The sequence below is a fragment of the Pterocles gutturalis genome, unplaced genomic scaffold (assembly GCF_000699245.1).
Source record: "Pterocles gutturalis isolate BGI_N339 unplaced genomic scaffold, ASM69924v1 scaffold7858, whole genome shotgun sequence".
Classification (NCBI taxonomy): Eukaryota; Metazoa; Chordata; class Aves; order Pterocliformes; family Pteroclidae; genus Pterocles; species Pterocles gutturalis.
This window is the reverse complement of record NW_010117959.1, coordinates 17,029-42,613: the sequence shown is the minus strand read 5'-3', so window position 1 is coordinate 42,613 and position 25,585 is coordinate 17,029. Positions and strand designations below refer to the sequence as shown.

Genomic DNA, 25,585 nt, shown 5'->3' with positions numbered 1-25,585 from the left:
TCTTTTTTTCCATTCATCCCTCCTGTCAGCTCAAAGGGAATTGAACGAGCTTATCAGGATCAGTCTGTCTGAGATCTGCTCGCTGCATGACTTTCGCTCCCAGTGCATGTGAGGCAGTGTCCAATTTTCCTCTCCAGTAATTATGATGAGATAGATGTGTTCATCTGGTAAGGCAGGTCTGTAATGAGGATTTTTTTTTCTCAGCCCTGCAATCTAAAAGAATCATTTTCTCACAATGAACTTTGAATTTTACTGCGCTTCACAGGCTCAGATGGTTCACTGCTTTGAATGCCTCCTAGTAATGTTTGCCATCACCTGAAAATACATGGGTTTTTTTAGAAAATGGATGAAGATTGAAGGGCTCTTTTTCAGATTGCTTTGAGAGATCAAACGTTTCTGACCTTTCTAGAATGTTTTTGATCTAATTTCTTTAATCACCTTGTGGTTTGTTTGTTTCTCAGTTGGGTATTACAAGGTTTCAGATATGCTAGCAATTTAAATCCTTTGTTTAAGAGGATAACCAAGATAATCAAAGTGACGTATCAGTAGTGTGAAATATTTTTGGTTTTAGCTATATGCAAAGGGCCTGGTAACATTTAGAGGCAAAGGTAAAGGTTCTGTAATGTGTACTGCTAAAATCCTAACTGAACTTCTTAACTAAAGTGTATCTATAATATATAGCAGGAGTAAGAGCTACTTCTATTATATTCCAGGGTGGAAGGATAGTGCAAGTTCCCTGCCAGTTTCTAAATCAGTGCTGAGGAAGTGAAGAGCATAAGAGCCAGTCAGGGTATGAATTTCCTGATGGCTTCATGAACTCCGCACCTGTACTGAAAGCAAAGATGTTGTGTGTTTCATTTATTTTCAAAATGGAGTCGTTGCACTGGTGGATGAAAAATTGTTTCTCAAACAGCAGGCCTTCTGAATATATGTTAATTCTGTCAATGTCTTCTTTTATGTCTCATTTTTCATTTAGGATAATAAACGAATCTCTTAGGGATCAGCTTCTAGTTACCATCCAGAAAACCTTTAACTACAACAGGAATCAAGCTCATCAGCTGTTCATCATTCTTATGGAGTGCATGAAAAAAAAAGAACTTGTAAGTGTCCTAAAAGTAGTTCACAAAGATAATTTCTGTGACCAAACTTTATAGAGTACTTTCAAGTGCCATTTTCCCAGGGTTACAGTTTAACCTTTTTTTTTTTTCTTTCTTTCCATATAGCTCCATAAATGTACACATTCGTTCATAAGCATAGGCCAAGAAAGGGGTTTTTTTCTGCTGAAAAGCCTCTAAAATAAATTTTAGATTTTTCTCCTGTGTAAGTTGATAGGAGTCTTTCCTTATGGACTTCCACAAGGCAGACTAAGACACTGAGATAAATTCTCTAAAACCAGGATCAACTGCAGAAAGTAAAGTTAATTGAAGAAAGAGTTCTCAGGAGCAGTAAGCATTTGGAGCGCATCAGCACAGTTTTGGTCTTCTGATGTAGTTACTTTTCAACAGCCTTTCCTTACAGTAAAATGGGCTATTCAGGTCTTTCAAAAGAAATTGAAACGTTAGGTGTTCTTAAAGATCCCAGCCTTGGCTTGTTGCGGGCCTGTACTATGTACTGTACCCCTCTCCTGCCTGTCTGCCATATCCCAGCTGCAGAGAAAAGTGTGCTCAGGAGAAGAAAATCCTTAACATTCACATCTGTCATCTGTGAACAGTGTCCTGAAATTCTGCTCACTGTGCGTGCGCCTTTGTAGAAAAAATGAATCTTTAAGTGTTTTCCTTTGAATAACTGTCTTACTGAATTTTTGTGAATATGACCTTTCCCTTAAGTCCTGGTATAATTCCATTTCATTCTATCATACAAATCTTAAGTAGCTGTTTTAATAGCAGATGAACAGTCTGATGGATTTTTTTTTTTCCTTAAATTGCGACTGGAACTGTTATGGCTGATATTTTTATCTTTATTGATGAAGTTGCATATTTCCATTAGATAGAAACAAGAGAGAACCACCACAGTCCTCTCCTCAGAGGAATCAGATAACCAAACTGCTACTGAACTTAAGAATGAAATGTGGGGCGATTTCAGGATGCCTAATTGTATCAATAAGGAACGGACACCTGTAACAGGAGCAGCTATAAAGAAACTATTTGAATGACAGATTAAACTTTTCTCATGAGGCTGAGGGAGGTTTTTCTAAGTTCTTAGAAAAATGGTGTTTCCTGCTCCCTTAAAACTAAGTGTGTTTTCCTTCCACAGAGCCCACACTTTCTGTCTTTAGTCAGCTTAGAGTCCACCTCTGAACTCTGGTCTTCCCAAGTTTAATACTGTCTCCAATAGATGATGTGAAACTTTTTTCTTAAAATTTTAAATAAAGAGTAAATTGAATGTAGCATACCTTACGGTTCTTACTGTTTTCAGTAGATAGTGTTCTTTTGATTTCTAGGAGTAATTGTTTAGTTATTCAATGACAAATAATAAATCCTGCTCTGGTACCCAGAGAAGTATGATGGAGGGGGGGAAAAAAGTCTTTTCCCTTGAGTATTTGCTTGTTACTTGCCATGGCAATGCTGCATGTAGTAGCTGCCGTTGTTTGCATTTCCAGTCTCAGATTTGGAGTAAAGGAAATTAATAAATGCAATTTTCAGTAATCTAAGCCTACATCCTGACATGTTGATTTCAGAAGTGGTGCAGTGATTTAGTTTGAGCATGAGGTCAGGTGCATTGTTGTGAAAAAAGGGAGCAGCCCCTATATGTTAATAGTGTAAGAACCATTGATTCTTAAGTAATAGCTTTTGTGCAAGTGAGATCTGAATCAAATTGTTTAAAATTTGACACAATTTACACACAGATCATAAAACATGAACAGTCCCGCCATTTTTGCTGGAGCTGTTACTAGCATGCACAGGCATACTTCTGGTTCCCTCTTTTTCTGCTGTATGGTTTCATATTGACAGAGTGAAGGGATAACACAGAAAGATAGCATTTGTTCCCCACTTAGAGTGATAGGATACAGAGCTAAACTCAGCACAATGGTACTAATCATAATGCAAAGAAACTTCCTCAAATTGGTACCTCAGGCTTTGTGCTAGTCCTCTTTTTTTATACAAGCTGCTCCCAGGGATCAAAGTACCAATCAAGGCGTTATTTTTACATTACTCTTGAGCAATTAAAGTAAACACTGGAAATGGGGAGATGAAGTTGAGTTGGTAATCAGCATGACTATAAGCTGACTGTAAGAGTCAGCCTCCCTAGAAGAACTGATTGAGAAAAGAGAGTCCCCAGCTGCCTTAGTTAAACTGCTTCGAATTTCAAATGCACATCAGAGCAGGCCTTATGTACTTAGCAAACTTCAGACAGTGACTGTACAGCCCAAGCAGTCTTATGGTTTGCATTTGTTGATAATTTTATCTGCTTTCTTGTTAATTAATAAAATTTTTTGTTTAGTTCTTCTCTCTTCTAATGTCATGAATCTTTGCATTCATGAAAAATCTGTTCTAACAGTTGGGAAAATTGCTATTCCCCGTACTTAATCCTAGCATCTGCTGTGAAGAGTTGCTTTTGGAAAATTAAGAATTTGTTACTTTTTTGTCTGTATGCAGTATTAGCTTAATTAACATAGAATATGGAATTGAATTATTAAACTTCTAATTTGTAGTTCAATGGCTAAGCTTTATACAAATTACTGTTTTTAAAATCAGTAAATGTAATGGACTCAACTAAGCAAATGTGACTAGAAATAATAGCCTTTCTTTATTAGTTGATTCTGCTTTTTTGTTTGTTAATATACAGTATACCCTGCAACTAAAAAATATTTGAGTGTTATTGTCAGTAAAATTAATGCTATGATTGTTATCCCAGGTAACTAACATTTGCATTTCATAGGATCACAGAATCATAGAATGGCCTGGGTTGAAAAGGACCTTAAAGATCATATAGTTTCAACCCCCCTGCTGTAGGCAGGGTTGCCAACTACTAGAGCAAAAGCAAAAATTTCCAATCTGGCATTTCCATTACTACTTGAAAGTAACAGAACTGTCAGAAGACAGTGAGTTTGGAATGGCAGTTTTGTCACCACTTTTCAAAATTCACGGGTTTGGTGAAGAATTTAATAAAGTTTATCATGTCTACCAATGCAAGGATATTCTAGGATAACTTTAGTGAAATAATTTAATTAAATGCTTTTGTGGAAATTAAATTTCAAAGAAAAATTGAGTGAAACTGTATCTTTTGAAAAATCTCAAGTCTTAGAAAATATTAAAGCTTTACCATTCTGCTCTTTTTTGTATCTACATGTTTAGTATCTCTCTTCCATGTGTTGTAATTCTGTGTGTTTGGTTTTATGCTGTCCTTTAGATTACCGTGTTCCGCATGGGGTCTGAAGGGCAACAGGACATTGAGATGTCTATCTTAACTGCTCTCCTCAAAGGTGGGTTTTGCAAGCAATTAAGAAGAATGCACAAATTGATCCCAATAAGACAGTCCTATACACTGTCTGAAGAGCACTCTTGTTGTTTAACTCTTTGATTTATTTGCTTGGATTCTATCAAGTAACCTGTACATGCTTGGTTTAAGGTTCAGATTACCTTGATGCATAAAATCTAGGTTGAAAGTTTTACGTGGCTTTTCTCACCTGAAAGCCTGGGATGGGAATGCTGCAACAACTATACTACTGATATTTCAACACATTTTATTGCAGTTCTAGCATTATATTAATAAAGCTAGAAAAAATGGTGGGAAGATTAAAAGACTATCTGGATTTTTCCAGATCTCAGATTGTGCTCTTTAAGCCTTAGGGCAAAATTTAGGAACAGTTCCATATTTATTTGGAGTTTGTTATGTTTGCTGAAACAACTGTTTTCTGTCTGCAGGTATATAGTAGTTGATATGGGCTCAATATGGGATCACTGGAGTCCCCAGAGCTAAGAGACAGAGGAATTACTGTACTCATACCTACAGCATTACCCAGAGGAGCTGAGAGGAGGAGTCTTTTAGAACAGTTAAAGGTCTATCTTTGGCATCAGAATATAGGTCAATGTAGGCACTTTAAGGAAGAAAGGGAGAGAATTTGGTTATTCCTTTTGAAATTAGGATCATGGGATTAAATGGAAGATGTTATAAATTGATTTGATGAAACAACTGCTTTGTGGCAGAATTATTCTAATGGTAGTATGAAATGGAGTCAAGCTTACTGTCTTCTCGTTCTTGGAGAAGTGAATTACAGAAGGCTGTCCAATCTTGTTTCATCATGAATGAAATACTAAACATCTGTGTGTTTCTCTTTAGGTACCAATGCATCTGCTCCAGACCAGCTCAGCTTGGCTTTGGCCTGGAATCGTGTAGACATTGCACGCAGCCAAATCTTTGTCTTTGGGCACCACTGGCCAGTAAGACAAAGTTTTCCTATTCATATTGTTTGTTAACAATTTAAAATAAGTGGTGGAGTATTCGCACCTTGGACTTTGTTGGCAGGAGAAACAGCATTGAGTTCTGTACTATGCCAAACTGATGCAGGATATCTCATTAATTAAGAATGATCTATTTGTTTTGAGTTTTCCTAATACTGCCATTTGCAAATATTTAGCAATATTTTAAACTCTGTGAAAGAAAGAAAAGCAATTTCATTATAACCATAAACATAACCTTATTCAAGATTCTTTGTGGGATTTGAAAGCAAAAAAACCCACAAGTTGGACAACTGGAAACAATGTGTGGCCTTAAATCCAGCTGGACAATAGCAGTGCTGATCACCCCCAGTGACCTTGCCTGTTGCACTGCTGTTGCCTGGACTTCTGACTGTCTGTGTCATTGACACGTGCTAGCAGTTGGCAAGATCCCCAGCTACCTATTAAAGTACGCAGCCAGGAAATTCACTGAGCTGCTTAGAAGGAATTGTGTTGGTCACTTCATTAACAGCTGTGAAAATCTCTGTTTGGATTAATGGGGCAGAATCCTGTTGACCGAAAGAAACCGTTGCAGAAAACAGGCCTCTGGCAGGCAGAGCTGTGCCAAATGAACTAAGAAGCAGATGTTCACTAAAGTTTTAGGTCCTGAAATTGGATTTTCTTTCTCAAATTCTTGGAGTTTGATGCAGCATTAGTTGAAGTCGATGGTACAACACTGCAGAGCCTTTGTTCATCTCTGTAACTGAAATCTTCTATTTAAGCCACTTCCACGTCTCAGTGTATTGATGCTTTTTGCTTTACTGGGTGAACCATCTGGTGTTGAATTACTCTAAAGTGTCATGAAGAAAGCAGCCTAAAAGAGGCAGTAAGAATGAAGTGCAAGAATTTTTTAAAAATTAGATGTCTTTCCTGAAACTGTGCAGTAAAGTGACACTCAAAGGAACGCTATTCATGTGCACACTATACATAATGAGATTTATTTAATTTGGAGGCCTGTATAATTGAATTTAAACAAATGTTACTGCATATGCTGTTTTATTCCTTCATGTATAGTAATGGAATGTTTCCAATATTCAAGGTTCCTTAAAATGCTTATACAGAGAGGATTTAATCATCCTAAAGATTATGAAGTAGTATTACTACAAAAGATATATTTGGACAGTATGTTCGATCTCCATATTATTTTTGCTTAGATTCAGGGGTACCACCTAGCAACTGAAGACAGTTACTGCTTTGGCCTGTTTCATACTCGTACTCCAGAACAGTTTGTGGAAAAAGCATCAGCCCGTTGCAATTCACTGTCATTTCACATTTTATAAAGGTTGCTCTCAGACTAGCAAGTGCTGCAAGCTGGCAGTTGCAGTTTTGTCCAGGCTTACAAATGGATTCATGGTGGCTAGGCAGAGAAGATCTTTTTAAGACCAACAAAACCACAGAAAACAAGCCTTGTTGAAGACTTGGTTCTGTAGGTCTCTGTGCAGAGCATGGACAGTTGTGATCCTCTTTACGTGGTCGTGGAAGCTGTATGACCTGAGCATTAGCTGGAGCAAGTTAAGCATGTGTGCCTGCCTCTTTTGGGTAGATAGGCTGGAAAGGGGAAGGACGTTGCAAAGAGTAAACGTGTCTGAAGAGTTATAAACAGAAATAGTGTCTGCAGAATGTAAATGTACCAGTTAGTGGCTCTCTTTCTCCTCCTTTCAGCCTCCACGCTATGGATGTTATTTGGCATCATGCAGCATTCTTCTTAAGCTCTTTCTGTCCAGCTCCTTATCCTGCTTGTTGCTATTTATTTTGACAACTGTTGCTTTCACTGAGAGCAAAGTGAAATGCCACTAAATTGAGTAGTGTCTCTTACCAGTCCCTCTCACATGGATTTTTTTTTGCAAGAGAAATCCTCCACAGTCTACCTACTTCACTACTTTGACTTTCAGTGTTACTGACTGTGTTAGACATAATAGCTTTTAAAAAAAAGTGTAAACATGTGGCTATGCAGAAAGGCCCTTATACTTATGGAAATTATCCTTTTTAGTTGACTGCATGTGGGAAGTGGTGACGGGGGAGCGAGTTCAATAGGAGTGTATTCCATGAAATAGTCCCTGTATGATCAATTAGGTTTCTAATACTTCTAATGTATTATTAAATACAGCCTTTAGGAAGCCTTACAGCTCCTGATGGTACAGCTCCTGAGAAGGAAAAGAAATCTCCAGCAGCTCAGACTAAAGCAGCCAGAGGGAAAGGAAAAGGGAAGAAAAAGGGAGGAAAAGGAAAAGAAGAGCCAGAAGAAGAAACAGATCCAAGAAAGCTTGAACTCCTGAACTGGGTGAGATGAAAGTATTTTTATTAAAACTGCTGAAGAATTCAATTTTTTTTTTTATCCTGGGGGACAAAGAAAGAAGGAAAATACACATTTTCATTTTATAGAATGCTCATTTGCACATACATTCTCACAAGGTCAGCAGTAGGTTCTGCAAGGATGCTGTTCAGTCTTTGAGCCTGGAATCCCTCTCTCATCCCACGTCCACCACGTGCAGCCATACCACAACAGTACAAGTCAGTGCTTATCTGCTGCGTCTTCTTCCCTGCACTTGTCAGAAGGAAATAAGAACACCAGTGAACATCATCATCCTTCCTTCTACATGTTATTTATCCAGTGAAGGCGGTTTAAACATCTCAATTTCTAAGTGCTTCATTTTCCAGTTGCAGTAGGTCAGATTGTTCTGTTGTTGTCTGGATTAAAGTTCATGTGTCAAGGGGATTGCTGCTCAAGGGGTTTTCCCATCTCCTACTGGGTTCTAACCCCTTAGGCAATATTCAGAGAAGATCCATTAGGCTTCCTGACCAACATTTCCCAGAGGCAAAGCTAAGTTGTTGAAGGAGGAGGAAGTGTTTCTTCACAAGTATTTTCAGTCTTTTGGCATTATATGTTCCCTTTGTGAGGGAGAAGTTTGAGTGGATGATACATATGCAGGTTATCAGGGTAAATGATGTCAACCTCTTCTAAAATGTATACAGTGCATTTTTCTTAAATTTTAACATGTTCCTATCATGTTGAGCAAGTAAATCTCTTTTTTACATAATGTGTACAGCATAGTATGCCTGGTTTAGTGAAAAATACTAAACAAAGTGATTGAAAGCTACGGTTGTATTGCTAAAGGTTTCTTTCACTGCTGTCCTCTCGCCTGAGACCTCATTGGAAAACTGACATCTGTATTGACTTCCACATGGGTAAAATGTAATTTTCTAAATTTGTTTTTACTCACAGATTAATCAGCATATTTGGGAATTTGGGAATATCCTAAATAATGAAGATGTTTGTGGTTGTTGGCCAACCAGCTCTTCTGTGCTTATGTAATCTCACATTCTCCGTTCTGCAATTCAGGTGAATTCCCTGGAGCAGGCTATGCTGGATGCACTGGTTCTGGATCGAGTGGACTTTGTGAAACTGCTTATTGAGAATGGAGTGAACATGCAGCACTTCCTCACTATTCCTCGACTGGAAGAACTTTATAATACAGTGAGTGAGCAGAAATAATAAAATGTCCTGTAATACGTTTGCTACTAAATTTAACAGAGGCATCCTTTTTCTTCTTTTCCCCCTGAGACGGGCTTGGTTTTTTTCAAAAAGCTCTGAGCCCTGACAATACACAGAAGTTGGATAGTGGTAAAGGAAGCTGTTGCTACTACATACAGTGTCCTATTGTTTCCCCACATACGCACATTTCTAATTAATAAGCCTACAGCAGCTTTCAGAAGCTGTTGCAGTTTGTTATGTAAATATACCCATGTATTAAAAATGCATGTTCAGAACACTTAAAGGACTAATGTAGATAGTAAAGATTTAATACTAGCCAGTAGTGGTCATTTACTTTTAATCTCAATTACTTTTCATGTATGTATACTTTAACATAAGCCTGTAAATTTGGCAAAGCAACTTTTATTCTTAGCACATTGCAGAAGTCGTTATCAATTTTCCTTGTGGTCCAGCAAAGTGTTTTTCCCAAAACCACAGAACATCATGCTTTTTTATTCAAATTCTCCCCAACCCAACCCACAGCAAATTTACAAGGGACATAACTATTTCTAGACTTCTTTTCCATCATTTAAGTGGCAGGTAGTTTAGGGTAGCATTCATACAACAGATAACCTCAGTCTAGTCCTCCAGTCTCTTCATGGCTCCTGCAGCAAGTACAAGTTCAGACAATGCCACAAACTGCTGTGACTTGAATCACCACATGAAGGACTATAAGAAAGGGGATGACACAGCTCTTGGTAGAAATGTGTTTGTCATTGTAGCCCCGTTCCTTCTTTTCACCCCTGCACAGTGCGGTGGCATATGATTGCCTGAAGTTCTGCTTACAGTGCCAGATCATTAATTACATTTATGTTCGCAAAAAATCTGAAGATTGAATTATTTTTGTTTCAGAGATTGGGTCCACCAAATACGCTGCATTTGCTAGTCAGAGACGTGAAAAAGGTAAGCGTAGCTGACAGCAGCATTACATTTGCATGATTACAGTGACTGTGTGAGTCACCAGTAAAAGCAAGCATAGCATGGGGGAAAGCAGACATCGGAAATTAGATCGTAGGTGTTAAGAGAAGGAAAGTTAATTACTTGTGACAAACGGTGTCAGTCCAAATTGGGTGTGGCTGTGCTGCACTGCTAGTAATTTAAAAACTAAGGAGAGGCAAGTTAAGCTCCTAGGAGTGTAATATATCATTTGAGATTTAGGTTGATACTGTTTCTTCTCTACAAGGAGCTTCCAGCGCAGCATTACAAAGGTGAAGTGGAAGGAAGCGCCTGCTAGGTTAACTGGAAGCCCCACTCAGGAGCACAGAATTTGTTCTCTTTTGTTTATTTCCTTGTGTGTTTTTTAGTCACTTTTCTCCCAAGGAGTCCTACTTCTACCTGGGAGAAAAGGGCTACAAGTCCTAAATTTGTTATTCATTTGTTTCCATTACATGTAAATTCCTTCATTGTACATGAATAGGGTCTTTGTAAGATCTGTTGCTGTATTTGCTCTGAGGTTTCGGAGCTTTTATTCAGTAAAATTTAGCTGCATGAAATAGCCTGTGTTCCTTTTTTGCAAGAAAAACTCCAGTTTATTCCCAGGAGATTTAGATGTGGGAATTATGCAGTACTGGGTTAATGTATAATTCATACTGATCTGCTTCATAGTTTAACGCTTTTCTCATTCAGTGTTTTGTCTTTTTGAGTGTTACTAATGCTCTTCTGCATTCTGCTTTCTGTCTGTCTCTCCTCCTTTTCACTGCATTTTCATGGCTCACTCATTCAGCGGCAGTCTCGGGGATTCAGTTGGGTTAACATGGAGGTGATGTGTCTGCTTAGAATGTAGTTGTTCCATCATAGCAACTGCTCAGTGGTGCTGTAGAATCAGTTATTGTTGTAGGTTATAGCTTGAACAATGAAGCACAGTTTTCAGCTCATGGTTCTAGCAGAGTCAATACCACTATCCAGTTTTTAAGTCTAACAGTGGGAGTTATAGTCTGCCTTTTTCTTTGATTCTGGGCTGCACATTAATCTGAATCATGTTCTGCGCTGTAGTGTTAACTCCATAGATAATATTATGGTGAAAAATTCCATAAAATGTAAAGTATACCTGATATTAACCATGTAATTAAGGCATGCTTTTATACTGGATTAATGGTAATCAGTACAAAGTTATTTAATTTCATCAACATAACCATTGCAGACAACTTGGGTTTCTATGGACACTGACATATTGTGTGAGTAAATCAAATGAAAATTTGTCCTTAACTATAAACTCCTGCCAACAACAAAATGTAAAACTTTGACCCCAAAAAATTTTCATTATGTGAATCAGTTATCATCGATGTTGTATCATTGATATTCAGAGACTGAAACTTGTGGCTGTAAATAATACCTGTGTGACAATTTGAACATGATGTGTTAAGTCCAGCCAGGCAATTTAATGTATGTTATGTTTCCTTATCCTAAGTCCTGATTTTGGTTTGTTTGTTTTTTTTTTTTTCTTTGGTAGGGAAATCTTCCACCAGATTATCATATCAGCCTAATAGATATTGGTCTTGTACTTGAATATCTCATGGGTGGAGCTTATCGCTGCAACTATACTCGAAAAAGTTTTCGAACTCTTTATAATAATTTATTTGGACCAAAGAGGGTAAGAATAAGTTCATTCTGGATGTGGCCATCATGCTGATGGTAAGGAACCTGTAAAACATCTATGTTAAAGGATTGGAGGACTCAAAAGGCGGTAAATACATTGATCTGGAGGTGAATTTCCTCCTATTTCAGTAGTTTACAATCCAATCATTCATCTGTTTCCATATTTACTTATTCCTACTTCAGCTGTAGCTTGACTTTTTAGCTCTCTTATAACTATATCTGTATTGGTCAAGCCAGGCCCGTTGATCAAGTAATTATAACCAACAGTAGCCTTAACTTGGGTAAGGCAGAGAGTTTAGTCTGAATTCAGAAGAGCTATGAAGCTGTTATAGTAACTCCTGTAAAGAACTGCTCTGAGCGTAAATCTTATCCTACAAAAGCCACTGCAATCTCAGTAAAGCATTTCATAGTCATGTACCAGTCCCCAGAATATCAAGCATGGCCCTTGCTTTGTTAAAAAGTCTGTTCTAAGCAAGTACAATAATTTTCTTCGTTAGCTTATTTATTTGTTTGGTTCAGCTTTGAAGATGAAGTGAAGCTTCCTAGCCTCATTACAGAAAACCCCACACTAGGAAACTAGCCCCACAAGTGGTCAGAAGGCCGTTCAAAGCCCAAGCATTCTGTAGCTGATCCCTAGTACATATATAGTGTAGTACTATCTGATGGAACAAACAAGCTTTTTACATAAAATGTAAAACATAGATTTCACAATAGAACAGAGGGAATTTTTTAATGGGAAATGATGAGGGGTTTGAAATTCTATTACATTTTTTGCTTTCCTATGGGTTTCTTTACCCCGAGTGTGTTTAGAAGCACTATTTTTTTTGAGCTTTTGTGACTATGTGGTGATTTAATTCTCAAAGCAGTGTATTATTTGAATGACTCGTTTAACTCTTCCATCTGAATCAAAATATTTGACCTGAGTGCAAGATGGAAAATGTTTTCTAACCCATTGCCTTCCTGCAAATACAATTAAGAGGGAGATTAATTAATTGTACCATTATTGGTACAATTGTTTAAAATAGTAAGTTTAATAATAAATACTGTACATTTGTAAATTGAAATGTGTTTTTCCTTGGTATTGTTTCAATTGGTCTTTGAATTTTCCCTCCATCTAACTGATTATCTTTTCTATTTTTACTATTCAGCCAAAAGCTCTTAAACTACTAGGGATGGAGGTAAGTTGGATTTATAGTAAAATTCTGGTTTTATCAGAGCATTTCTTGGTACAGTTCTCCTCTTACTCGTAGCTTTTTCACTATTACAATGGCTTAAAGTAAATTTCAGCCAGACAAGATCTTCCATTTAGAAACAGCCCATGAAATACTTCTGACTTTTTTTTGTGGGTAGAGTCTTGAAAGCTGCTTAAAGCTTTGCTCAATAGTCTTCAGGCAGTTTTTAGCACTGTTATGTAGTAACACATTCCATGTTGGAACATATTGTAGATTTAATCATTCAGATGTGAACATCAGTGATATTGAAAAGAGAATGTGATCCAGCAGTGCTACTTATGGTAAAATCCCCTTTAACCATGAAGTAAAAATTTGTGCTTCTCCAAAAGCACATTTTGATTTTCATGTTTCTTTCAGTGAGAAATGTTTCATGTGGCACAAACTGAAGTGTTCTCTCCACTTGACAGTGGGCGTAGCCCACTGTCTTCTTCCAAGAGAAAGAAAAAGTGAAAAGAAAAGTTAACACTTATTTTGCTGAAGTGGTTATTAAATTGATGTAACTCCAGGTGTTTGGTTTTTTTTTAATTTCCAGTGTTAGCAGCTCTAATACAGGATGTTTAGACTCCTTAGCAATTTGTCTGTCTTATGCAGGGTTTTATTTTGATTTGATTTTCCTAATGCGGGGAGGACCCAATTTTTGGTCCTCCCTTTGAGATTTTACGTCCTGTCCTTCAGCGATACTCAACACTTTCTTGATGTGGGTGCAATTAATGACCCCTGAATTTTCCATAAGAGACAGAGGTCACCATGTGCAGTTCTTAAAACTGCTGGAAGATAAATGTGTACTTAATTGTTGAGATTAACAGTTGTCTTTGGAAACCTGGGGTGTGAGGCTGAACTGTGAATTTGTATTTAAGTTCATATTTTGTCAAAAAATAGTGCATTATGCTGAGCTTACTTGAACAGGATCTAGTTTTCTAGAATGGTAATTGCTTTTACTTGCAATCCACTTCTGAGATTGGAATCAAGGTCTACAATGATGATGAACTCTGTCTACACCTATATACGCAATGTTCTTCCTGCATTATTTAAACCCTAATTTTCCCAATCATGGCTTTTCTCCCTTCAGGATCCTGCAGCATTGTCAGTACTTCCCTTCAGTTACTTCCATGTTGGTTCCTGTAGTAATGGCCTATCCTCCCTGTCCCTTTAAGAAATGGGATACTTTTACCTTCCGTTTGCACTGCATACATAAGAGGAGATTGCTTATTCAGAGGTGAAGACTCCTTTAGTATCTTGCTGTTCGGAAGGACGATATCTGCCTGTCTCTTCCCTTTGCATGTTACCGCTCTCTCCACCTGCATGTCACTCTGAAAACTGCTTTGGTACCTGTAAGGATGCAGCACTTCTTCAGGAACAGATGTAGACATAGAATCATGACACTGCAGTGGAATTCCTTCAATATTAATTCATTGCAAAATGACTTGTGCAGTTACACACGTGGTAGAGATCTTCTTACAATGCAGTGTGAAGTGATGCCTTCAGTACAATAGGATTCTGCTGTACTTGTCCAAGATGGGTGACTTGTAATTAAGTATGCAAGAAATGGTTCTCTGAGTAAAATACTAAGCTGTGTGTGCTAGCCCACTGCATGCTCTGTCACATGCTCTTTGTAGTTTTATTCCTATTAGCATCCATTTTAGCAAACAGCAAAAACAAATTAGAACTTTAGCTATTAATATGTCCTCTCCGTAGTTGTTCCGTGCATGCTGCTGTTGTCAGGTAAGCTGGTAAAAATTGATGGGAACATGTTTTCTTCTTTTTCTGCTCAGGATGATGAGGCTCCCACCAAAGGGAAGAAGAAGAAGAAGAAAAAGGAGGAAGAGATTGATATCGATGTGGATGACCCAGAAGTCAGTCGTTTTCAGTATCCCTTTCATGAACTGATGGTGTGGGCCGTGCTGATGAAGCGGCAAAAGATGGCACTCTTCCTTTGGCAGCGAGGGGAGGAAACCATGGCCAAGGCACTTGTGGCCTGTAAACTCTACAAGTCTATGGCCCATGAGTCTTCTGAGAGTGAGCTGGTGGACGACATCTCTCAGGATCTGGACAACAACTCCAAGTTAGTAGACGCAGAGCGCACTGTATGTCTACTTGATACAGGAAGTTGTCAAGCTTTACTTTTGATTTCTAGAATGTAGGATCTCAGGATGCCATTTGGAGCCTGTTGATGAACAGTAAACAAGCCGATATGTTGTCTCAGAATCTGAAGGCAACACTAGCAAGGAGAAGACTTGCAATTTTTTTGGCAGAACACTTTCTTCAGGTTCTCTCTCTGTAAAACTAGCTAGTTTTTTTTCACAAAGTTATGTTTAGGATTTACTCACATAAATTAAGGGGCTTCTGATGATACATCTAAACTGGCCTGAAGATGTTATCAGTCTAAGCTAATTCTTGCTAAAAAATCTGTTTGGAATTTTTCTTGAATGTCCCAAATCAAGCTTGCGACTCAGTTGTTCTTGTCATTGTACATATGTGTGGGAAAACATGACTCCCTGTCAACGGAATTAAAACCCCAAATGCAAGCAAACACTGATTTCTAAATCAAACTTCACGGGACTTATTCTCATTTTCCAGAGATTTTGGACAGCTGGCTGTTGAACTCTTGGATCAGTCCTATAAACATGATGAGCAGATTGCCATGAAACTACTGACCTATGAACTGAAAAACTGGAGTAATTCTACCTGCCTAAAATTGGCTGTGGCAGCTAAACACAGAGACTTCATTGCTCACACGTGCAGCCAGATGCTCTTAACAGATATGTGGATGGGGCGACTACGCATGCGGAAAAACCCAGGCCTTAAGGTATTTCTGTTCTGCAGTTGTTTTCAAAGATACAGTTTGTTGCATGTAACACTACATTATACATAGTATATGCATACAATAAATTGTCTTACCAATTATAGATGTTTTCATAACATACCTGTATTAAAGCTAATTTTTTTTTTTGGTTTCCAAATTCAGGATATCTAAGGGACGTTACCACAGGACACAGGAAAATGTAAATCTGTAAAAAGCTTAGCATATTGGAATTTGAGAGCAAACTTGTTGCTTTCAATGAATGATGAGATGTGTTCATTAAAAACATACACCTCTGGTTAAAAGTTAGTTGGATGGAAGGAGGGGATATCCAGTAGGGGCCCATGCAACAGGAATAGAGAGAAAATGAACCAGACGTGAACACATGCTTCTTACATTGCTTAATATTGTACCAGAAGACACAGAGTTGAGACTCAGTGTTAAAAAGAGTGAAATCTGTGCAATTGCATTGTGTCAAACTGTGTGATTTTTATTTCCCTCCACTGTGATTTGATGATTTGGTGTCTCATACTGATTTTTGTATTTCCCAATTGTTGGATTTACAAAAAAAACCAAGTAATATGAGGAGGCTGGCACAAAAGAGAAACATGGGTGAGCTAATTTTAAGGAAGCAGAGCAGTGTTTGCTTGTGTGTGTTTTCATGTGAATATAATCCTTTCTTTGTTATAGGATGCAGTTGCTGTCACTCATATGGAGGCCCATCGTGGTGGTGCCATGTTCAGTCTTACCTCCTTATTTCCTTAAATCCTCCATTACTGACAAAGCACCATGCCTGTCTTCCCAGGCTATACTCACAAGCTGGCTGACATACACACTACACTGTCATTCTTAATTTATTTTCACTTTCCCATGTCTCCCTCTTAAGCCTGTTTAAAATCTTGGGGCAAGTGCACTGCCTTTCAGATTGCATCATGGTGCTTTCTAAATCTGTTTATTGATTTCCTTTCTTTTCTCCAAAGCATTAATCAGCCTGCTAATGTTCTAGTTTCATTGCCTGCATTCTTCTCTTTGCTCCTTTTCTGTACTTCAGCAACTTGTGCTCATGTTTCTGCGTCTCAGCAATCTCATATAGTAAAAGAACTTTCCCAGTGCTATCTGCAAAGCTTCTTTTAACTTTCTTAAGTTTTTAAACTATTAAAGCTAATTACAGTAGGTGACTAAAGTAGCTACAAACTCCAGTAACAAACCTGAAGCCCTCTTCCAACTGCCTTTGTGTCCATTCCATTAAATTTCTCTGTGCAACTCTAATTCTGGAGCACAATTTCTTAATTGCAGTGTATTTGTGGAGATGGGAAGCCTTCTAGGGTACTATCTTTCCATGCAAGACCTTATTGCCAATGCTTCCTAAGTACTACTTATTCATTTTTGTAGGTTGAGTATAGCAGAGTATCTTGAATACTATACAAAATAAAATAGTGTTTATGGGATTTGCCTTGTTATGAAATCTGTTAATGTAGACAAGTATTGCCATCTGAGTTGAATTCTTTCTTGTTGTGCAGGTTATAATGGGGATTCTGTTCCCTCCCACCATCCTTTTCTTAGAGTTTCGGAGTTACGATGATTATTCTTACCAGACATCAAGAGAAAATGAAGAAGGCAAAGAAAAGGAGGAGGAAAATGTGGTCAGTAATGGAGATTATTGGGAAGTTCTAGTATCTCAAGAGTGCTCAGTTTTCTAACTTCTCTGGTTATACTATAGGTGAAAATCTCTGGTTCTTCTCAGGTTATGCTATAGGTGAAACTCAGGTGAAAATCTCAACTGCCTCTGGGATAAAAATCAGTGAAGAGTTTTGGGAGTGCATAGGCTGGATTCTCAGGGTGTGTAAATTATCTGTGTAGTTGCACAGATTTATGGAATTCCTATTTTTCTATTTTTAAAAAGAGGTCTGTTGCTCAGGGAAAGCATCGTGTAGTTAACAGACGGCTGGGGCTGTAGTTGAGGAAAAGCTACTATTTTTACTGTTGTGTATTGAAGAAAACTGATGACTCTGGTCTTCCAGGATGCAAATGTGGATACAGGCTCCCGAAAAGGAGATGAAGAGAATGGAAAGAAAAAACAAAAGAGCCTTCCCATTGGAACAAAGATCTATGAATTCTATAATGCTCCTATTGTCAAATTTTGGTTCTACACAGTAAGTCATGATGATTAAACTGATAGTGATCATTTTTCTCACACCTGTGAAACTTAAAGGATTCCAATGTAATAATAATAACCAAGTAATAAATAAATAAATAGTACTGATAATAATAATAACCAAGTAATAAATAAATAGTACTGGCTTTCATGGAATCTGGTGAGTAAAGCACTCCCTTTATTTGGAGAAAAATGCATAGACAATGAGACAGAATGAATAACTGAAGCTTACGCTGTCAGCCTCTAAAGCTCCTACACACTTTGAAGGAGGGCCTGTCTGGCTAGTCATATGCCAAACTCAGTGCAAGCTCCACAATCCAGTCACTCAATCCAAACTAGGCTGGATTCTGGTGCTTTCTAAGGGCTCTGGCTCCTGTTTTGCATTGAGATATACTGGAGGACCCAAGAAGTAATTACACAGTATCAGTGCTTGCCATTTGCTCTGTTGACAGACTCAGATCTGAGTGCAACCTAGATGGAAGCACAGATCTCAGTCTGCTAAGACTGAATAGGTATTTTCCTCTTACTTAAATAAAGAAAACCAATATAAACAAAAAGATTTATTTTTGACAAGCATCTGATTTTCTCTTTAGTGTTTCAAGAATTATCTTGTACTATGTTTTAATAAAACAGAAAAAGTATTCACGCTACTGCTCATAAATTTAGTGTGTGCCCTCTAAAAAGGATATTGGTTTCTTTTTTATTCAAAGTTAGGACATCCAATACCTTGTATGTCATAATATTATGTAGGTTTTTATTTTTAGCACATTGTAATCATAAAACACTATACTGATTCCTTTCTGCTGCCTGTTTTAACAATTTAAAAACAGAATTCCTATCTAATTTCAAATAAAAGTTTTAACATAGTTTCACAGTGTAAAGAAATCACATTTTAGTAGATTAAAAAAGCCCTAGGCTCAGAGGGCCTGTTTTAGAATGCTTTGCAATTGTTGTTTTGCTTCTTTCAACACATGAGATAATTCAGCTGCCTGGATTGTCTGCCACAGCATCTGTCATTCCTTCAGCTGCTGGAGGCCTGTGGCCTCTCACAGTGTGTGTGGCAGATGCAGGAAGGGCATTGCAGCAGGCCTGCTTCCTTCAGAGAAGAAAATATGTTCTCTTTTGTGAGTAAGGGTCTTCAACACCTCAGTCTTTCATGCATAGCGTCAACGTATGTGTTCATACGTGTCTGTATGAATGCCCCAGTTAGGGCGGGCTTTGCTTTCACGGATTATGCAGGCCAAGAGGGTTTTACTGCCTTCTGTTTGGTGTTTTTTCTCTGGTGTGGTGATGCAGTCTTCTGTGCTCTTACTGAATAGGACTTCAGCAAGAAACTTGCTCCTGAGGCTCGGGACTACTTAAAGTAACCAAAATATTTGTAAACCTACTGTTCATGCATATGGGTTTAAGTAACAAGTATAGGAAGAGGTGTTGTCAGGACGGATAGGTGAAGTCTGTATGCCTCTGCCTTCACATAAAGAGTATATTCTGCCTAGATGGTCTCACCACATTATTACAGGGTGGAGAAAAGCAAGTGGCCTGTGTGGCTCTTTATTTCCCCTACCCGCCCCCAGGCACATGCTGCTCACAGCCCTGCCTCTCTCTTTTGCTTTAGATCTGTTTTGAGATGTTGGGTAAACATTTCATATTTAATATCTCATTCTTTAGAAAACTCCATTTTCTCCCTGGCAATTCTGTTCATTTATTACTGCTTTGTTTCCCTTTTTCTTTTCTGCAAAGCCATTGAATCTATTTTGGTTTCTTAAGGCTGGACTTCCAAGACCTTTGAGGTTTTTAGTTTGGATGGTCACCAAAGACTGCTGTGAGGCATGGAGACATCAACAGCACAACTTCGACATTTACACCAGTAGTTATATAAAACTGAGTGATAGTTCTATTGACTTACACTAACAGTCCAGAATTTCCTAATGGAAATTAGTGGAGACTGATTTTATGTGTCATCTCAAGTAATTGAACACTGCCTAACTGTGGAAGGATGTTGGGATCTATCACTTAAAGTCCATAAAGGAGTTTTTTTTTTTTTTTTTTTTTGTAGATATCATACCTTGGCTACTTGATGCTATTTAATTATATCATCTTGGTGCGGATGGAACGGTGGCCATCAGTCCAGGAGTGGATTGTCATCTCCTACATTGTGACGTTGGCTTTAGAGAAAGTTAGAGAGGTAAAGTCTGATCGTACCAACATCTCATAATCCTTAAAATGAATCTCACTTATAGAGGTAATAATGGCATGGACTTGTGCAGAGGGATGACAAGCCATACATGAGAAAGAAGATTCTCATATCCACAAAGTCCCAAAATGCCCATCACTGGAGAGAGTTTCATTTATAACCCATTTCCATACATTAAAACCTCCTCTTATTGGGCAAAAAGGTCAAGCAAAAATGCCCCGAGGTCAGCAGTCAAAATGAATGCTGTCATTCTCTTATGTGTTTTTCCAGGGAAAGGCATGGCCATAACCAGTGAAGGAAATCCAAGTAGGTACTATCGCCTTATTACTGATGTAGTCCTTGATGAGAACTGCAGGTAGAGAGGTGTTTTGGGGAATTAGCCAGGAGTACTACCTGACTGATCTCATTACTTTTGTATGAGGAAGATAGATAGCATAAAAGCTTCTGCTGTGTTCACATGCTGTAGTGTGGTTTGCACTTGGCCAATCCTTCTCTGGTTTACAATTCCCACATCTCACACTAACTGTACTTGGAGGTAAATATGGATGCCAGGTCAGTAAGCCAGATCTCCTGGTTTAAGTGTTACTGATTAAAACCTACAACAACAACAAAAAAGGCTTAATAAAGCCAAAATAGAAACAAAGATGAAGAGAGGGTCCAAAGGAGGGCCACAAAAAAGATCAGAGGGCTGGAACGGCTCTGCTGTAAAGAAAGGCTTGGCGAGTTGAGGTTGTTCAGCCTGGAGAAGAGAAGGATCTGGGGACACCTTACTGCAGCCTTCCAATATGTAAAGGGGGCTTATAAGAAAGGCAGAGAGAGACTTTTTACCAAGGTCTGTAGTGACAGGACAAGGGGCAACCGTTTTAAACTGAAGGAAGGTAGGTTACAATTGGACATAAGGAAGAATTTTTTTATGATGATGGTGGTGAGACACTGGAACAGGCTGTCCAGAGAAGTTGTGGATGCCCCATCCCTGGAAGTGTTCAAGGTCAGCTTCAACAGGTCTTTGAGCAACCTGATCTATTGAAAGATGTCTCTGCCCATTGCAGGGCAGTTGGACTAGATGATCTTTGTAAGTCCCTTCCAACACAGACCATTCTATGTTTCTATGGAAAGGAGGTTTGGCCTGCTGGTAACTAAAAATATTGCTGCTTGAGACAAATTTTGCTGCCAGTGGAGGGAGTCTCAGACACCTATTGAATATGACAAGATTTATCTTGTTCCATGACCATTACTTCAAAAATGTAACTTGGAGTGTTTCCTAATTATTTCTTTGTTGCTTTTTTTTTTTTTTTCCAGATTCTGATGTCAGAGCCTGGCAAGCTGAGCCAAAAAGTGAAAGTTTGGCTCCAGGAATACTGGAATATTACTGACTTGGTGGCTATTTCAGTATTTATGATAGGAGCAATTCTTCGCTTACAGAACCAGCCTTACATGGGTTATGGAAGAGTGATTTACTGCGTAGATATCATTTTCTGGTACATTAGAGTACTAGATATCTTTGGTGTGAACAAGTATCTGGGACCTTACGTCATGATGATTGGAAAGATGGTTAGTGCCTAGATTGCTGTAAATTATGCATTTCAGACCTGCATGGGAAGCTAAATTCAGTCCTGATTTTAAAAAGAGGTTTTTCCACCTGAGTAGGACTCTGAATAATGGCTGTGAAAAAGTTGCCATGTGAAATTCACGCACACACGAGGTGCAATACTCTTCCTGATAACTGCTTGATTCGAGAGGGAATCTTTTTTCTTTAACCAGGCCAAAGCCATAGCAATAACGCATTGTCAATACACTGAGATCATCCACAATACCATCAGTTGTGGACAGGAGATGATACAGCAATGATTTTATCATCTCTTTGCAACCATAGAGGAGGTCTATGCTGAAAGCACAGCATAGTGCACTTGATGCAAAAGAAAGATGGCAAAGATTTTAGCATTTTAAGTATTTTTAAATATAAATCTAATGTTCCTTTAAATGACTGGTTTTGCTGCATTTTAGTGTATTCTTAATTAATTAATTAATGAGCAGTAGTTAAAGTCCAAGAATAATATCAAGAAAATTATCCAGAGGAGTATGTTTGTTTTCTTGATGCTTTCTTGGTTACTTTAATGCATGCTGGCAAACAGCCATGCTGGTGCTACTGTACTACCTGGTGATGATAAGAGCCTCTGTATGGTGTCTCTGTGCAGATGATTGACATGCTTTACTTTGTGGTCATCATGCTTGTGGTTCTGATGAGTTTTGGGGTAGCCCGCCAAGCTATCCTGCACCCAGATGAGGAGCCTTCTTGGAGACTAGCTCGCAACATCTTCTATATGCCCTACTGGATGATCTATGGAGAGGTGTTCGCAGACCAGATAGACCGTAAGAGTAGAATTCATAGTAAGAGTCTGTTTCCTGTTTCTGAGGCAGATGATCAGATCCAAATTAATGATTGTTTTTAATTTGGAAGTAGTGTTTTGTCTTTATGATTATATTGTTATTGCAGTTTTCTTTTGACAGATTCCAGAAACTGAATAATTTTCTCTTCCCCATCTGTTTGTCCTGTCTCTCAGTGGATATTCAAATTCAGTTGACCCTGAGAGTGATATAGTCTGGAATACTCTCCTATCCAAGAGTATTAACAGTATTAAGTGTTCTGCTTACTTGCAGGCATCATCAGAGATAATTCTGAAATGTTCTTTTGAACCAATATTTTACTAATAGTCAGTTCCAACAGAAGAAAAAATAAATAGCTTGCCCAGGAGACAAAAATACTCATATCCTTTCATCTCCAATACACAGCACAGGCAATGAGCTCATACATTTTTCTCACATTGATACATCTATCCGCTTTCCAGAAGTGTTTCCATTTCATGAATCACTCCTGTTCTTTTCTACACCTGTGGAAAAACAAAACAAAAAAGAAGAACTCTACTTGATTAGCTTTGGGTGTAGAAATAGCCTTTCTTATGTAAAGCTGCACAGTCTAAAAAAATAACTGTCTATTTGAGACGAGATGGAAACTGTCATGTTACTGCTAGTTTTGTGATAAAATTTGAAATGTGTACAGCCAAACATGCAGATGGCCTCCTCTAGTGTGTATTACATAGTTTGCACTTTATCTGAAATAATACAAGCTGCTATTTCAGCATTGTGTATGTGTTATTTCAACCATCTGCATATATTGACAAATTGTAAAGTGTAAGGCTGAAGAAACTGTGAGGTCTACATTCAGTCAGAACACATAAAGATCCATCATCATGAGAAGCCTTTATACCTAATGTCATTAAAGTGTACTTTAATTGCTTAGAAAATAATAAAATAGCATTAGTTTTTTTCTGAACAGCGTACACTATTGCAGAGACCATGTCATCTTTGCTTTCCTTATGAATGCTTGTCTTATTAATGTAACTTATGATAGAGTAAATTACTCTTGACAAATATAAGGTCAAAGCAGTAATTTATTGTCTGATATTGCAGTTTCAGTGCATATGGGAGCCAGGATAAGCTCAGGATCTCCCAAGTGGGTTAATTCTCCTGTGGGGAGACTGTAACAAGGTTTCCCTTACCTTTGAGGCTCATAATGTGCCTGGAAATCCTGCTTCACTTTGGACATAGAATGTTTGCCAATGTAGACAGTTTGATTTCTTTATTAGTCAAAACTCACACCTTACCACGAATACTGATCTCTTTAGTGTAAGTGGTTTCACACTCTTCTCTCATGCTTCTAGTCATTTCTCAGTTATATACTCAGCATCCCCTGAATTAGAAATCTTTCTTCAGCAGTTGAAAAGATTTGAGGAAAAAGAAGTTCGGGCTTTCCAGTTACACGAGTTCAGTCCAGCTACTTGCTCCACTAACCTTCCCAGGTCAGAAACTTTGCTGCATCAGTAGCTTAAACATAAGCTAACTTGGAAATGTGTGGTTTTGTTGTTGTTTTAATGTTGAGATAAAAGCTGCTATGCAAGGAGTTCTACTGGTATAACTATACTGCATTACAATTATTCTGTAAATTTCTTAAGTCCAGAAGTCTGTGGACTGACTTCTAGAGATCTTTTTGCAGTCAGTAAGAAATTTTCACTCTGATTTTTCCATGGTTCTCTGTAAAGCACCAGAAAAGCACTCAGAAGTCACCGGGGAATGATTGCTATGGGCAGTCTAACCTAATTCTGTGCCAGGTGCTTCTGGGTAGTTTTGCCAAGGCCTATGCGTGTAAACAATTTATGGAAAAAGTATTACATCAGATTTTCCATCTGAAAGAAGGTAGTTGGACTTTTGTCAATAGCTTCATGGAGGATAGGATGTCACCTAAAAATGAAGATCACAAATCACAGAATTGCTGAGGTTGGAAGGCACCTTTGGAGATCATGTAGTTGAACAAGTTCCCTGCTCAAAGGAGGGTAAATGAGAGCAGGTTGCTCAGAGACTATCTGGTCAGGCTTTTAATATTTTGAAGGATGAAGACTGTGCAACCTCTCTGGACAACCTGGTTTAAATGGAATTTCCAGTATTTCTATCTTTGCCCATTGCCTCTTATCCCTTCACTGGATACCACTGAGAAGAGTGTCTCTGTCTTTACTCCTGCCCACCATCAGGTATTTATAACATTCGTAAGATCTCCGCTGACCCTTCTCTTCTCTAGACTAAATTATCCCAGCTTCTCATTTGTCAGATGCTCCAGTTGCCTTAATAATCTTTGTGACCCTTTACTGGAGTCTTTCCTGTATATCCATGTCTGATTTCTGGGGGAGAGCCCAGAACTAGACACCCAAGGCCAGATGTGGTTTCGCCAGAACTGAGTAGAGGTGAATAATTACCTCCCTTAACTTGCTGGTAACACTTTTCCTAACGCGACCCAGGATGCTCCTGAATGGTTCACTCCATTTAGAAGATGTCCATGAGCAAGAAGTTAGTGGCAGCTAGTACTCAACAGCAACATATTCCTTAACAACAGAGAAGCCTGGCTGAGTTTCTTTCAATAGTGTGATTTTTCTTAAAATCACCATTTAGGGATTAGCAAGCAAGTAACCATACTCATCATCAAAATGGACTTTAATGATATTGTATGGTGTAATAACATCAGTAGCATTACTATTAACGGAAACATAGCTATTCAATAGAAACAGCTGTCAGACTCAAAGCCAAGGTGGTTCTTAAAAAAAAGAGGAAAAAAAAAGGAGGAAGTGTTTCCATAATAGCTAAAATCACGATTTTGTGTGATAACTGAGTTGTTTTGTGTTCGTGGTGACCAGCAGTTTTGTTTACTTGGCTGAAATATCGTATATTTAAATGATCATCTGCCGGAAGCATTTTGTGATTTATTATTAGTATCATTAATTCACTGCCATATATAATGTTTGGGGAAAACAACATGAAAAGGAAATTGCAGAATGCAATGCATTTTTAACAGACGTTGTTTCTAAGCATGTCTCTGTTGTTCTGACATTTGAGTTGCTTATGTTTTCTTGTCAGCAAAACTGTATTTTCAATCATTGGTTTTGGTTTGGTTTTTTTTCCCTATGTTATTCTACTGGTTTCTTTCTTTCTTTCTCTCCCTGCCTCCTTTTCTGTTTCGTTCATTTGGAATGCTGTTCAGTCTATGCCATGGAAATTAATCGTAAGTCTCTCTGGAGAGCTGAGACCTCACTTAG

The 25,585-nt window shown here is 38.2% G+C and overlaps 1 protein-coding gene across 1 annotated transcript in view; it reads left to right on the top strand.

The window, feature by feature from the left end:
• Positions 1–25,585, top strand: part of TRPM1 (transient receptor potential cation channel, subfamily M, member 1) — a 46,310-nt gene that overhangs the window by 12,194 nt on the left and 8,531 nt on the right. The window contains exons 10-25 of the mRNA XM_010076008.1: positions 977–1,100; positions 4,351–4,423; positions 5,281–5,381; positions 7,546–7,719; positions 8,779–8,913; positions 9,823–9,873; positions 11,420–11,560; positions 12,714–12,743; positions 14,570–14,859; positions 15,375–15,603; positions 17,118–17,240; positions 17,619–17,750; positions 19,809–19,937; positions 21,246–21,497; positions 22,142–22,316; positions 25,531–25,551. Of these exons, the coding sequence (XP_010074310.1) occupies positions 977–1,100; positions 4,351–4,423; positions 5,281–5,381; positions 7,546–7,719; positions 8,779–8,913; positions 9,823–9,873; positions 11,420–11,560; positions 12,714–12,743; positions 14,570–14,859; positions 15,375–15,603; positions 17,118–17,240; positions 17,619–17,750; positions 19,809–19,937; positions 21,246–21,497; positions 22,142–22,316; positions 25,531–25,551 (2,180 nt within the window). The remainder of the gene's footprint in view (positions 1–976; positions 1,101–4,350; positions 4,424–5,280; positions 5,382–7,545; positions 7,720–8,778; positions 8,914–9,822; positions 9,874–11,419; positions 11,561–12,713; positions 12,744–14,569; positions 14,860–15,374; positions 15,604–17,117; positions 17,241–17,618; positions 17,751–19,808; positions 19,938–21,245; positions 21,498–22,141; positions 22,317–25,530; positions 25,552–25,585) is intronic.